General features: G+C 33.2%; 1 protein-coding gene across 8 annotated transcripts in view; it reads right to left on the bottom strand.

The window, feature by feature from the left end:
* Positions 1–16,050, bottom strand: part of LOC108744493 (CAP-Gly domain-containing linker protein 1) — a 206,047-nt gene that overhangs the window by 152,335 nt on the left and 37,662 nt on the right. For all 8 annotated transcript variants that reach the window (XM_025973174.1, XM_025973169.1, XM_025973181.1 and 5 more), the window contains exon 2: positions 13,015–13,519. In XM_025973174.1, the coding sequence (XP_025828959.1) occupies positions 13,015–13,441 (427 nt within the window). In that variant the 5' untranslated portion in view covers positions 13,442–13,519. The remainder of the gene's footprint in view (positions 1–13,014; positions 13,520–16,050) is intronic.

Raw genomic sequence — 16,050 nt, 5'->3', positions numbered from 1 at the left:
TGCAATTGTAGTGGATAAAATGGTCAATTTTTCCGTGCAGTACTGTACGGATTATACGCTCCTCACCGGTTAAGAGTTTGGCCGAGAGTTGTCTCCTTCCTTTTCTGGCCTAGTGCTGTGCTTTTCTACTTTGCGCCGGTCAAACTGAAGGTCACATCGCTACAGAAAGTAAACGAAGTATAATAACAAGTTGCGAAAAAATTGTACCTATAATTCGTTACTGAATTATTTAGTGACGAATATTACAAGTCAGTAAATAGCTTTACTAAGGTTTATTAAGAATTAAGAATTTAACTTATTTATTTACTTAGTGCTATTAGGCCGGTAATACTTAGGTACCACAAACCTTCGTCTACAATAAATAAATATACCTTCCCTTTTACAATAACCCTATAACGCTAAAGAATAACACATACCTATAATGTTTGTTCGTTCATCATTAACAACTAGCGAATTGCCCACGGCTTTATTGCAATTTTTATATTTCACTTATAGTTAGTTTCAATAAAATAGCATCTATTTAAATAAATCGAACTACCTAATGAGTATACATTTGTTTTCTTGTAATCCCTTTGTGCATAAAATGGTATCCAACTATATAATTTTTAAAATCTTTAAAAAATTGTTTTGTTTCAAACGATTTTCCATCAAAGTCTGTGTAAATATCCACGGTATTAGAGGGTAGGCGTCCATTTATTGCGAATTGGCGAATTCGTTACGCGCCCAATAAGAACAAGAAATTAATGCAATCGCATACGGTTCCGGACCGGGCAGATAATCACGCGTTCAATCAAATCAAATCATTAATGAAACGCCAATATGGCGGCTGTGGGCGATGCAAGCTGTTGATAATTTTTTTGATTTACACGGTCGACACGACCGCAATTATTCTCGCAAACGAACAAAAGAAGCAAGTTTGTCACGGCCCATAAAACTAGACACGGTCCTAACGTATAAAGCTAAATAAATAAATATTTTGAAAAACGATTTTTTAATGCTTGGCACTTACCTATTGTTCGGGCAGTTTTATTACCAATAAAACGCACACCTGCGTCTAATCGAAAACGAAACTTCTCTAGAAAAGCTATCAAAATCGCCAGTACTACATGAACAAGCACAAGTAAAAAACAAATTAAGACCAACTGTGATTATGCTTTACTTAACTATGAGAAAAGCGATACATATTAAGCACAAATACGGCTACAAACTAGAAATATTCTTATTTTAGACACTGTCAAGACCGAAGATAAAAATGTTCAGTCTCTCAGAGTCTCTGAAAGCGATACTCGAGTCTCTGGCCCTCATCGAGTCTCTCTGGTATCGCTGAGAGAGACTGTCAAAGAAACTGTTTAGCGTCTCTGCACGAGAGACTCGAGTCGCTCATAGAGAGATCCTCATTTTGTATCCAGTCTCTGAACGAGAGACTCGAATCTTTGAAGAGGCTCGAATGTCTGAACGAGAGACTCGAATCTCTCAATAAGTGGTGTCTCGATAAAGATGGTTAAAATTTTCTAAGTTCAACATATTTCAGAGATTCCGGTCTTTCTACGAGAGACTCGAGTCTCTCAATTTTTCAGTTTTATTCATTCAACAATTTTATCGTTCGCGTCTCTCATACAGAGACTGTGAGAGATCCATAAAAACACCTAGGCAATAACTGAGAGACTGTGAAAGACTGTGAGAGACACTCTCAGAAACGCTGAAAGACTCCGAAAGACTGAGAGACTGGAGAGAAAATTTTTATCTAGGGGATCATCTCTTGTTTTTTACTATGAAAACTGTAATACAGACGTTTCGCCAGTTTTTCTTCTGATGAAGTGCTATGTGTGAAATAACAATAAAAATCGTGACAGTTAAAATGACAATAATGAATTTATGGTTTTACTAGTTGCAGACGAATCATTTGCGCACTGTTGTAGAAACAATTGAAAAACAGGTTAAATTAGATTATTAATTGCATATCTAAATATAAAAATGTTCTTTTCTTTGAATATTTATTTATTTCATACCAATGCCCTGAAACTGAATGAAAATATTAATAAACTATTTGTTGACTACTTAAGTAATTCTATTATTATACCTAACAGCACCACTTACCTGCTTGTATGTAAATTTACTTAAAACATATTAATTACATATACTTTTCTTCACATTTTGATGTTCCACATCAAAATTAAACGTGTATTCTGTAGTAACTCAACATCGGAACATTGGTTCGAAATCACAAATACACCACACACATATTTACGTAGACATATATATATGTAAGAATACATGAAGCAGTAGTTACACAGTAATAACGGCATATATTACCAGAGAAAAGTCATTTATACCTTACCAGATATAAGCCTTTCAGAACCAGCTAAATTCTATTCAGTATTATTAATTTAATATCAATTTTAAAGTACAAACAATTGAATTTTTAAAGAATTTGTGCTGAATCAATAAACCTTTAAAATTAGTTTTAAAAAAGTGGTTGATTAAAAAGTATTGTGCCTCCCTCATTTTTACAATATATAATAAATAAACAAACTATTATAATTCCATGTTGAGCCGTTTAGGAAACTATATCTATTAAAGTTATTCTCCATTGGCTCATAGTCAGATAATGTTTAGAATGTTGCAAGAAACACAAGGCAAATATGCATTTTATGACCAGTTGCACTTTCCATACCGTCCAAAGGAGACAGATACCTGCAATGTGTCTCTTTTCTCCAGCAATTTATATAAGTACATACGAGGGTGGATTGATAAGTTTCCGGCCTAACCAAGAGATGACGCCACTAGGCCTACCTTGAGGTGACATTCTATAGTACCATCCTTGGATAGCTTGTAGCTATAGTTTCAGCCCGATCTCCTTGCTAGTGTAGGTTTGACAGCACGCTGAACAAGACGCCTCTGTGGTTTTCGTAAAAATGGAAAAGCAGGAAAATCGTGCTGTCATCAAATACTTTTATTTGAAGGGGTTAACGCCGAAGGAAATTAAAAAAGAGATGGACTCAACACTGGGGACATCCTCCCCGTCATATTCAACCGTTAAGCAGTGGGTTTCCGAGTTTAAAAAGGGTCGTGTGAGCACCTCTGATGGGCCTCGCTCAGGACGCCCCGTTGAGGTCACAACTCCAGATATGATCGAAAAAATTCATCAAATAGTGCTGGGAGACCGCAGATTGAAAGTGCGTGAGATAGCTGAGACCTGTAAGATGTCATATGAACGTGTGCAACATATTTTGCACCAACATTTGCATATGGAAAAGCTCTGTGCAAGATGGGTGCCGCGTTTGCTAACAGTCGACCAAAAATTGATTCGAAAAAACATTTCTACCGCAAATTTGTCATTGTATAAGCGTAATCCAAGCGAATTTTTGCGTCGATTCGTAACCGTTGACGAAACGTGGGTCCACCACTACACTCCTGAAACCAAAGAACAGTCTAAACAGTGGATTGGACCAGGGGAACCAACTCCAAAGAAGGCAAAAACAATTTTTTCGGCGAACAAGGTTATGGCTACTGTTTTTTGGGATGCAAGAGGTATTATATACATTGATTACCTTGCAAAGGGTAATACTATCACTGGTCAATACTACGCAGACTTATTGCAACGTTTGAGCCACGAGGTGAAAATTAAACGACCTCATCTGGCGAAGAAAAAAATCTTGTTTCATCACGATAACGCACCAGCGCACACGTCAATCGTTGCGACGGCTAAAATCAACGATCTAAAGTTTGAATTGATGCCGCACCCTCCTTACTCTCCAGACCTAGCCCCGAGTGACTATTTTCTGTTCCCTAATCTCAAAAAATGGCTTGGCGGTAAGAGATTTGCGGACAATGAAGAAGTAATCGAAGCTGTAAATGGTTATTTTGAGGAGCTTGACGAATCAGTCTATAGAGATGGCATTAATAGACTGGAACACCGCTATGAGAAATGTATCAGCCTTGGAGGAGATTATGTTGAGAAATAAAAAAAAAAAATTTTTAAAAACCTTGTTTTTCTTGGTCAGGCCGGAAACTTATCAATCCACCCTCGTATATATTATATACATCTATATTATACACATATATTTTACAAACAACGAAAAAAATCCTTAAGATAATTTGCCGAAAAAGGGACTAAAAACCACTATTTTCTCGACTTTAACGTGGCACAAAACTAATATCGCTACACATTTTCTACAAGCGCGTCTTTAACACTATTTAGTGAAGTAAACGAAGGTTTTCACTTCGGAAAAATTTGTAACTAGGTAGACTTTGGTGAATGACATTCTTCATGTATGGTAGAATAACGTAGTGAAAAGCCTACAGAAAAAAGAGTCCGCGTCCTATTTTTATTTAACAATTTAAGAGCAAAGATACGTTTTTTGCGAATAACTTTTTAAACGTTATATGTACGAAAAAACCGATGGTGCCACTCGAAAGTACGGAAAATTTTACAAAAGAAACATATACGATATGTATTTTGGATATTAAATTAGAGGAAACAGAAATTTATTAACTAAGGTCCCAAATGACGCTGCACCGATCGCTTCCGGCGTTGAAATAGGCTTACGCGCTACACGTAAATGGCTATAACTTTTAATTACAAAAAGCAAATGATACGAAACCAATTGGAAATGAAAGAGTATCATTTCCTCGACGTATAATATGTTTGTAAATATTTTTTGGAAAACCAATAATTTATTGAAAATAAAAAAATTATATTTGGATAGCATATTTAAAGAAAGTAACTAAAATCAGCATTTAGCCAAAAAAATAAACAAAAATTACCACCACCAAATTTAATATAAATCAATATTTTTAAAATAATCATAAATCATTGAATATTTCCAGAAGAATACGACAATATATATGATAGCAACTACCAAATTCGATTTATTATATATTTCTTTCACTTTTTCTTCGTTTTGGTCGGCCTTAACCTTTCTGTATCCGCCATTTTGAATTATGCAAACCTGACATCAAATTAATAATCCAATAACCTTAAGTACTTGACTTTCATTTGTCCTTAATTTATTCTCGAAATATATTATTTAACAACTAATTTTGCAATTTTTTAGAGATTTAGCGTACAATATCAACCGGTAGGTAGACTTTGAACTTTAACCTTCTTAGAAGGTTTTATGAATTTTTATGTAGTCACAAATTATTCCTAAACAATGCCTCTTTTTTAACTACGTTTACTCCACTAATTGACCTATGAGTGATCCTAGAGCCTAGACCCTTCTAACTGATCGAGCAGGTTAAACGATAATTATAAAGGTATAAATTCAATGGTGTCGTAAATAAGTAGTTCTCACTATATTATAACGTCGAATATCTACAACAATTATAACAATTAATGTGGTTCTTAATATGCATTTATATTTTATCAATCTATGATGATTGATGATGATAATAACATGGCATTCGTGTAAATACCGTAATAGTAGAGAGGGACAACCAATAATTTTTAAAATTAGTGGCCAGTCTTGTTCTAATAAGATTGATTAGGTTGGTTGTTCTTGGGTGTACTGAGTATGTATTTTTGTTACAAATTAGAGGAACATTAAATAAAATGACAATTGTCATTCAAATCGAACATATCTATATATATATAAAAAAGAAAGTCGTGTTAGTTACACTATTTATAACTCAAGAACGGCTGAATCGATTTGGCTGAAAATTGGTGGGGAAGTACTTGAAACATGATCTTAATGGTTCCTCACATTTTAAAAACATCAACTTCCGAAATACTTTATTTATGGTTGAATTTACATGAAACTTGGTATATATGCTGTGTGATATTATTAATCAAATGAAAAGAGGTTGCAACGTTTCAAAAAAAAATATCGAAATTGGTCCAGTCATTCCCGAGTTTTAGCAACACATTTAGCGATTCATTTTTATTTATATAGATATTACACGTGTGTGTGTACGCGTGCATGTATTAAACAATTACTTATACATATGGTTCTTCCATGGAAATAGGGCAACTCTATGTCCAAAGGTATTTTTCACTGCATTAGATTAAATAAATTTTACTTTTTAGTTAATAGGTAACAGTTTAATATGTATTTTATTTATTGCCCTCAAAATGTTTGAAATAATTTAAAATTATACTTAGGAAAACTTTTTTATCTACCACAAATATCAGGCCCTAGCCGTGTCCGCCTACCAAAATTTTGTTATTTGTCCACCAATATCTGAAAAAGCATTCCTTTTATACACTTTTATTTTATTCAAGACATTTAAAAATATGACTATTTACCTAATAACATCAATAAAATAACAATATTTCGAAAAACATTACATTTATGTAAGTTAAATTTGTGTCCGCGACTTTAATCGTCAGGCCCTAGCTGCTTAGGAATTTTGAAATTATGCGGTTTTTATTGTGAATGAGGGAATGAGAATCAGTTCATTTTAAAGTATAGACATGAAGTTATCTGCAAATGTCGCTCGCCTTGTGTCGGCCATTTTGTAATTCAGTGCAACCGCGGCGTAAGATAGCTAGCACGCCTTGTTCCAGTGACTTTGTCAGTCCCTCGATAAGCAATATTTATATTAAATAGTAGGCAATTGTTTTTAATTGTCAACGATTTAGCATTGTTTTGTACGCCCTATTCATGAAATGACGTTAGGTATTGTGGTATATATAACCTAACAGAATGTTCGTAGGTTTTCTTCTGAATCGTCAGACCCTAACCCGTCGGTCCCTCGCTTGATTGATCGATTGAGATTGACTACTAGCAAAGGGCCTCGTTTGTTTTATTTTTTACCATATCTTAAAGAATTTTAGCTAAAGCTATACTTGATTAACATTTTTTAAGTTAATTAATAATGATACTGTCTAAAATACGTTCCTAATAAAAGTGAAGCTATATCTGTGTAGGAGTCTTATTTTATTACATTAATTCCCTTAAAAAATCTTATATTACAGTATATCAGTATAATTTTCATCAGTCCGTAGCTATATGTGTTTAAATTTACAAAAACCTGAATTTCTCTTAAAATACTAAACAAAGTGACTGGCGCTTTTGAATTTTATTATTCTATTGATCAGTCATAAATCACACTAATTTAAAATTTCACAGTATGTAAAAAATAGTAAAGACTAATTACATCATAGAGTTGCCGTATTTTCATGGAAGCACCCATATATAGGTATCGATAAATGTAAAAATAATTACTTCGTATTCAAAATGTCTGTACTTGTCTACAGCCGGTGTAAGAAATGAAAGCGCAACGCTATTGTGCTTTTACTTTCTGCGACTGCTATAGATACAGTGTGCAATAGATACAATACCAATGTAAGCTTAAATCTACCTCATTGTATTTCTAAGCTGTAAAAAAATAATTCGAGAAAATGCATACAAGGCTTTTTGCGTAGCGGCATTTTTCATCGTTTGTATAATTTTGCCGACCCTGAGTTAATGCCGTTTGGGTATCGTGCACCTGCTACACTCCCGAAACGACTAGGTACTCATTCCATAATCCAGATCATATGTTGTGCAACCTACCGGATACATTTAAGCTTTTCTAAGTCAAGACGTCTACTACCTTCCCTCTTTTTCAGAATTTTCAATTTAAGATTGGTCTTCATACTACTACGTTATGAATGCTATGTATATCTACTTCTGGATAACTCCAACAATTCTTTGTTTGATTTTTAAATCTTTGCCTGACAAGTATGTAATCTAACTGATACCACCCTAAATCACCTGGCATCTTCCACGTATAGAACCTCCTAACGTGATGGTTGGATAAAGTATTCCTAACGGTTATGTTTATCGCAAAATTCTATCAGTCTATCACCCCTTATCATTTCTATCAAGAAATAGTACAAAAAAATTAAAAACCGCGTTAGTGCAAAAGTATTGGCTAGTGTGTATCGGGTTGGAAGTTTCTTTTTCTCGATGTATTAGCATTTGCTGCATTTTATACATACCACCCATTGTCTATTAAAAAGCCGCTATTCCTGGAGTCTGATATGAGCTGTAGTAACTATTCCTATCTCAATAACTATCGACTGCCTCTCTTGCAATTAGTGATGGACCTAACAGTTCTTTTTAATGAACTAGTTCTAAAGAACTGTTACCTACAATTACTCGTTTAAAAGAAGAGAGAGAACTCTCTGTGTTACATAGTACTAACCTCCAAATACCTAATCATGTTCTAATCACGTTCTTTTTCAGTTCAGTCAACAATCACCGTAAACTAATTCTAATCTAAGCCGAAAACGAACGAATAATACGAACGAGATCAATTGTTTAATTTTATTATCTTTTCATTCATTACCAATTCGTTGCGAGCTAGTTCTCTTTCATTGTACGAACAGACCGTCAGATAGTCGTAAGTTTTAGTGCCTCATTTTGTTTTATCTGCTTACAAGAGGGTTGATAAACATGTATATTTAGTGTATGATAATGCTACAATTAACGGTGGAATGTGTCACCAAAATAATAAAAATCAATTTTATGTTCGCATTGAAAAAACATGTTCTGACCCATCTTGTCAATTTTAATGATTTTGTCGTCAATTAAATTTGTTTCATTAACAATACAATATTGTAACTGTTATATAAAAAAGGGTAGAGTATGGCCTATCACTTTAAAAGAAACTCGTAAATGTACAGAAAAACTTATGTGAATTTCCACCGTTTTCTATTTTTATGCTGTTTGGCAGACACATTTAAAAATTCATTTTATGTACTTAAGTATTGGGCAGGGTTTTCGCATCAAGAATGTTTAAAAATGATAAAAACAGAAATTACGAAGATCTCGGAAAGTTTACATAAATTGCTACCATTTTCTTTTTATTGTGCCTTTTAGGAGATACGTAGGAAAAATAATTTTAATATTACAACAAAAGCCAAAAGTGTTAAGCGTGGTTCTCATATTGAAAACAATTGGTTGAATTGAAAAAAACTACCTTGGTTTTGTTGTCATTTTGTTTTCCAAACGAAGTACGCTAATTTTTCAACTCAACCGATCGCTTTCGATACCAGAACCACGCTTAACACTTTTTGTTTGTTGTAAAAACTCAAAATGATTTTTTCTTTTTATCTGCCTTTTCCGGGATCTTGGTAAATTTCTGCCTTTATTATTTTTAATCATTTTCAATGCGAAAGGCTTGCCCAGTACTTCTGCCTTTTGATGTAAATACTTATAATTATAAAGACATAAATAATGAAACCATAACATATTAATTTTTTGCAAAATCTTCTCGTGCATATCTTGTCTAGGTCAGTCGAAGACCTTCTGCCTTTCGTTTTTGCGAAATACTCGTAATATTAACTCTTATATTGTCAATCCACAGAAAAGAAAAGAAAATTAGGACAATTCATATATTTTTTTGTACAATCAAGCTTTCATTCCAAACCCCGGTGTCCGCGAAACTCTTCTGGCCATCATTTTCCGTTAAATTTTTTTTTTTTAAATTTCATTTGGTAAACACAGCAGATTGACAAAATGGATCAAAACATGTTTTTTCAATGCAAAATTATGCTTAACAAACTAGACATCAAAATCGATGCTGCATTCAAAAATGTAATAATATACAGGGGGTGTTCCATCTAAAATTATTTTTCACAGTTTTTATTGGCAACATTTCCTTCCGAATTCCCTGTACATGTACTTATTAACCCTCTTGAAGACAGAAAAAACAGAATGAGGCACTGGAATTTGCGATTATCTAACGGTCTATTAGTTCGTATAGTTCGTCGAAAAGAATAGTTCTTTGTACTATACTTATGTGCCACGTTAAAGTGTGAAAATAGTACCTGCTTGTGATTTAAAAAACCAACATTCTAGATACACTAATAAACCGAACTAACTTCTCCAAATCATAATTTCGTACTAAAAAGGAAAATGAGGCATATTATTTTTGGTATTCTACAAGTGTAATATTTTCCAAAAGAAAAGCAATACTTTAATACATGACAAGAAATAACAGATAAAAATCTGTTGCCGATTGCAATAATTAATTGAAATAAGTACATGATTAATAAAGAATGTTTAAATAAATCAGTTTTACCACAAAGTAGTAACATGGACGCAATCACTTTTTTAGATTTCTAAATACACCCACGAATTAACCTACAAATGGAAATCAATTCACTATTTATTTTCTTATGGGATCCGAATTGATTTCAAAATTTTTAATAGAAAAGCATAACATACTTTTAAATCAACCTCGGTTTTTAAGACATTGAGTTTTTTGTCAAATTAAAAGTAACTACAACTATTTCTGTATTAGAATGAAGATTCGGGCTATAGGGCCGTGATCTAAGTAAACTGTTGTGTCCAGACGTTTCGTCAGCTACTGCGGCTGACATCCTCAGTGGTAGTGCTGCGTTGACAACGTGAACGTCGCTGTCGAGACTTTCTTGTCAACGCAGCACTACCACTGAGAATGTCAGCCACAGTAGCAGACGAAACGTCTGGACACAACACTTCACTTAGACCACGGCACTATAGCCTGAATCATCATTGTACTATGGATTCCGGTCGTGAAAGCCTTTGTTCTTATATTATTTCTGTACTCAACCAATTTTTAGCTTACCTTTAACTTATTTAGATAAAATCTGTGACAAAGACATCAATATGTCCAATAGAACTGTAATAAAAGTTGGATTCAAAAATAGTCTGAATAGGCATACGTAACAGGTACTATTTTTTTTTTTCTAGACTCTCTGATATCATATACATATATCGTGTGCCGACCGCTTCAATTAACGTCGAAATGATGGCATTTTTTAGGCGATGGATATATCATTAAAACACGCTTAACAAAACACACACTGTCTTTTAGCCGAGCATAAATTAATCAAAAATTAGAACTGGGCCAGTAGGTATTCCATAAATACTTTAATTTAGGTTCGTGACAAGAATGCACTTAATTTCAGCTTTAGGCCTACCATAATGAAGCTGACATCGTGTATTTTTAGGGCAGAACAAGAAGAGATCCATTTAAATAGGTCTCGACATTCTGCATAGTTTCTGGAGCAGAAATATAACCGGAAATTACATTACTATATAAACAAATATATACAGTTATGAATAACCGAGGAGACATAAGGAAGAATGACGTTATTCCTAAACTATTAACTGATGCAGATAATCATGAATGACCTAAAAGGAAATTTTGAGCCTAAATTATTTTTAAACTCAAAAATTGATTTTACCATTTTTGTCCACTAAGTAGGTATAAATTGGCTGAAAATTTATACAAAATTGAAGCAAATCAAATGAATGAATTTATTTACTGTTATAAAAATCATTTATTTAATAGAAACAAAAAATGGACCTACAATGGCAATCCTACTCAAGTTCGCAGTTTCTTCTTAACCTACATAATCGAAATGTTTTTCCATAGAGATATTATAGTTATAATAATTATATATCTATGTGTTTTTCACAACACTATTTATATATGGGTCATTCCACCAAATAAAATCATTTTTACGGGGCGACCCTCCCGGATTATGTTCAAAATTTGTGATGTTCTCTGTCATAAGAAAAAAATTCCCTGAAAGTTTGAGCCCTTAATATGCAGCGGTTTCGGAGTTTTGATTTTTTGAAAACTTTTTTATAAAAATTAATCTAACACTGTATTTTGTGGGAAAATTTCTCAGCTTTTGAATGAAAATATTCATTTTTTCCTAAATTCATCGATAGACCCTTAAATATCCAATTAAAGTGGAAAAATTGATTTTTTTCAATGTGCGGCGCAAGATACTGCAAATTTGACTTTTTTTTTCTGAAAGCTGAGTTTTTTACACAAAATATGTCGTTTTTGCGATGTGCATAGTTTTTGCCTTAAACATGACACGGTTTTGATTTATTTATTTCAAGAACAACCGGTTACTGTACTAAAGACAAATTTGCTGTTTTACTTTTCCGACGGAGCACCACAGCAATTTAAGAACAAGAAAGCATTTACTAATTTATGTTATCATTATGCTGACTTTGAAATCAACGCTGAGTGGCATTTTTTTGCAACTGCCCATGGCAAAGGACCATGTGACGGGCTTGCAGGTTCAGTAAAACGACATGCTGCTAGAGCTTCATTACAAATGGAAAATAAAGAACATATACTGACTCCACAAGATTTTCATTCCTGGGCAATCAAGAATTTTAACGGCGTTGATTTCACTTTTATAACGAATGATGATTATTTAAACAAAAAAAATATGTTAAATGTACGATATTCTCCATCAAAAACGGTTAAAGGTACACAGTCATTACACACTTTTGTGCCTATAAAGGATGAAATTGGTTATGCTATTATCAAAACTGTATCAACATCTGAAAAAAGTTCAAAAATAAAAGTATTTTAATTATAATGATTTTACGTTTAATTTAATTGTGACGGAACAAAAAATATGCACATCGCAAAAACGACATATTTTGTGTAAAAAACTTGCAATATCTTGCGCCGCACATTGAAAAAAATCAATTTTTCCACTGGATATTTAAGGGTCTATCGATGAATTTAGGAAAAAATGAATATAGCTTCCCTCGAGTCCTTCAAGTTTCTTCAACAGCATAATACTTTTTTTAACCTTATTTATAACACTTTATCATAAAGTTAAAAAACCCCGAAACAAAAGACGGAAGAGTATAGCTGGAAGTTTAGATTAGCCAATCAGTCCTCGGAATTCTTTAAACAAAGCTGACTAATTCGAATTATTCTGCATAGCATCTGCAATGATCCAGAAAATAGCTACGATGACTGCTATTTATGTTATATATATTCAGTACGAAAAACAGAATAATTGTAGAATATTGTTTATAAAAACAAAATTACTTTATCAATTATGAATACGAATATTCATATAACAGCCTGCCCCCTTTGCCAGCAAAAGAAAAAATTTAAACCAACTACCCCCTAAGCCTGCTTACGCAATATTTGAAGTGTCATCCAAAAAATAATATTAATTTACCAACTGGCCCACTCTTTTAGAACGATATGTTACTGATAACTTCGAACAAAAACATCAAGTATGTATAAAAATATTCAAAAATCACTTACATTTAGGAGGAGTTACTGGCAAGGTTGGCTTTTCATGTCCTGCACATGGTCTCGATATCCTAGAAGAGGAGGCAGATGTACCAGATGTTGAAGTTGCACTTTTTGTGGCGAATTTTGTATATTTTGGAATTGCAGATCTCTTTGAAGAAGCAACGCTAGAACAGTCCGATTTAACACTCGCGGTATCATCGAAAGGCACATGACTATCTCCCGAAGGGCCAACACATTCGGCTTCCTTCTGCGTTGTAACAACAGAACCATTAGATGGCACTGTAACACTTTCGTCTAACAATAATGTTGTTCCCACGTTAGAATCGTCACCCGACGCGTATAAATGTGAGGCAAGAGTATGTTGTTCATCCGACGTTGACACTTTTGGCGATGGTGTTTCTGATGTAGAGGAACTTGGTTCTTGGGAAGCACTCATTGTAGAATGGATGGAATACAAAAAGTCGAAAAAATAACAGCTCAAATTTTGGCACAATAGCAGTCTTTTCAGTAGCACCTAGAAAGAGAAATGCAATAATTAAGATATACAAAGAAACTTCCGAAACGCACTTTCTAAAAGTAAAAAAAGGAAGGCAAATTATTACCGCTTTCTGTATAATAAAATTTCTCAGAAAAGAACGACAGTTACAGTTTTCTTTGTCGCGAAAATTCATGTCATTAGGAAGTATGTCTATAACCTCAGTACCTACAAAGCAAATCATTCATTTCTGACATTTAACTAATCCTCGAAACTCGAGCTGGACCACTTACTCGCGAGACCTGCTCATCCTACTGAATCCCTACATCAAAGACGTTCCTACCCGGGGAGGCCAGTCGCCAATCAAGCAAAATGATTGAGAAACTGTTCCATTAAACTCATGACCACAAACAGCCGCGTCTGCTGGTAAAATAACACCTTTTTTATTCTGCCGTTAGTTATGTGTAATGTATCATTATGCTGACTAAACATCGTTTTTTCAGTGCAAAATACATTATAAACGTTACTATTTGAAATAGTGTTGTTATTTTATATCCATAGAAAAGGCAAAAATATAACCGAAAACCTGACTTATATTCTACAAAAATTTTCTCAGTTAGTTTTATAACTACCTTTAATATGGAATTACCATATTGTAGTGTGTTTGTGTGCGATCGGGCACACGTGTGCGTGAAAGCAGTTAAACAGTTCAAAGAAAAAATAAACTATCCGGATGTTTCCAGAAGGTTCCCGAAAGTGAACAAAAGAGTATTTAAGGGAAGAGACGATAGCCGAAAGGAGTAGAAATAAATTGACCGTTGCAGAAGTGAATCCCGAAATAAATGGACATAGGCAGCAGTGAAATAAATAGCGCAGTGAATAGTGATATATCAACAGTAGTGTACATAAATAGAATAATTCATAACCTAAGTTTAGTAATAATTTAATAGTGATTTTAAGTTCTTTAATAATTAGTGTAAATAAATAATTCTGTCGTTATCAGTCTTAGAAGTTAATTTTGTTAAACCCACGAACATTACAATATAATCTTTACTTGTCGTATATAGGTTATACATATAAAGAATTCATTTTTACCTATGTTGTTATCAGAGATGTGATTTTTGTAGCATTTTGTATTTTATTTAAAATACTTTTCCAAACGGATTTTCTGTTTGTAAAATGCAAAATACATTTTTGCCGTTAAAAGTTTTGCTAGTATCACCGATCAAACATTATATAAAATGATGAATGAAAGTTGCTCACATTGGCCATTGAAGGTATTAGGAGCTTGAAAAGGGGACAAAGAGACTTTCCATGTATGCCCTCTAATTCTTTAACTGAAGACAGCCCAAAAAATTCTAAACTCCTTGGTAATGAAAAATATAAAATATTGGATAGATATTATTTTCCGGGTTCAATGTCATGGTCCATGGAATTTTCAAATTCCAAATTAATATTAGCATTTGCCAAATGGAACTACAAAATTCTTTGAATAACAACAAAACAGTCCGCAAAACAATACCGATTGATATAGGCCAGCTGTATAAAATTGAAAACTACAAGATATTGTGTGTGTACCAATAAATGCCTATAATACAAAATTCTTAGAAAACGATTCGAAAAACTTCAGTTATTAGATGAACCCAAACCTAAAGAATCTATGGATTCCATTTCTTTCTTTCTCTTATTACAATGTCTAAAATATCAGAAACAAAATGGGGTTGTAAATATTTTGATATAAAATAATTGATGTTGATTTTACATCAATAAAATTATTTGCAACCCTATTTTGATCTGATCTTTCACGGTAAACAAATTATTTTGGCATCATCACTGTTTTTATTTCAACACTCTCTGTACGGTTATGATTTCTTTACTAATAGGTACTCATAAATGATTAAGCCCAAAAAATTATAAAATGGAAACTAGCATAGTCGTAGAAACCAGTAAGATGATTATAAAAGTAAACGTCCAGAAAAAATTATAAAACAAAAGGTTCACAACGTATTTATAATAATGTTAATTAACATAATTCTATGCCGCGCACACCGGATGATGGAAAATCTTATTGTAAAGACCTAGACTTATTAATTCTCATCGCCACACCGTATGTGAAGATGTTGATTACAAGCGAGATTACTAAATAACTGCGAAAAGACAGTAAAGTGGTGATTTGCTCCTATTTGTAGACTCATATCGTTTAAATCCAGATCACAAGTTACTACTGCTCGTTTCAAGAAGTTGGAGATATGCCCCTTCCCTTTATTAGGATGAGCCGTAACATAATTCCAAATTCAATCATATTTGTCAGTGGAGCCATTTCTCCACCGATCATCGAGCGAGAACTAGACAAAAGTGTACAGTACCATTTGCAAAATTTTTTAAACTGCCTCGTTAAAATTTAAGAACATGCTTTATTTAAAAGTATATTTAGCCAAAAATAATAACAAGTGAATTAACTTAACGTTCTACACACCTATAAAACTTTTGCTTTGTTTTCTATTGTTAATTTATATACATTTTTGTTTTAAGAAATTGCTAAACATTTTCGTCTAGTACTGTACAGTTCT

This window comes from Agrilus planipennis, unplaced genomic scaffold, assembly GCF_000699045.2.
Source record: "Agrilus planipennis isolate EAB-ADULT unplaced genomic scaffold, Apla_2.0 scaffold33, whole genome shotgun sequence".
In the NCBI taxonomy this organism is placed as follows: domain Eukaryota; kingdom Metazoa; phylum Arthropoda; class Insecta; order Coleoptera; family Buprestidae; genus Agrilus; species Agrilus planipennis.
Note: the sequence above shows the minus strand (reverse complement) of the source record. Positions and strands in the feature narration are given on the sequence as shown.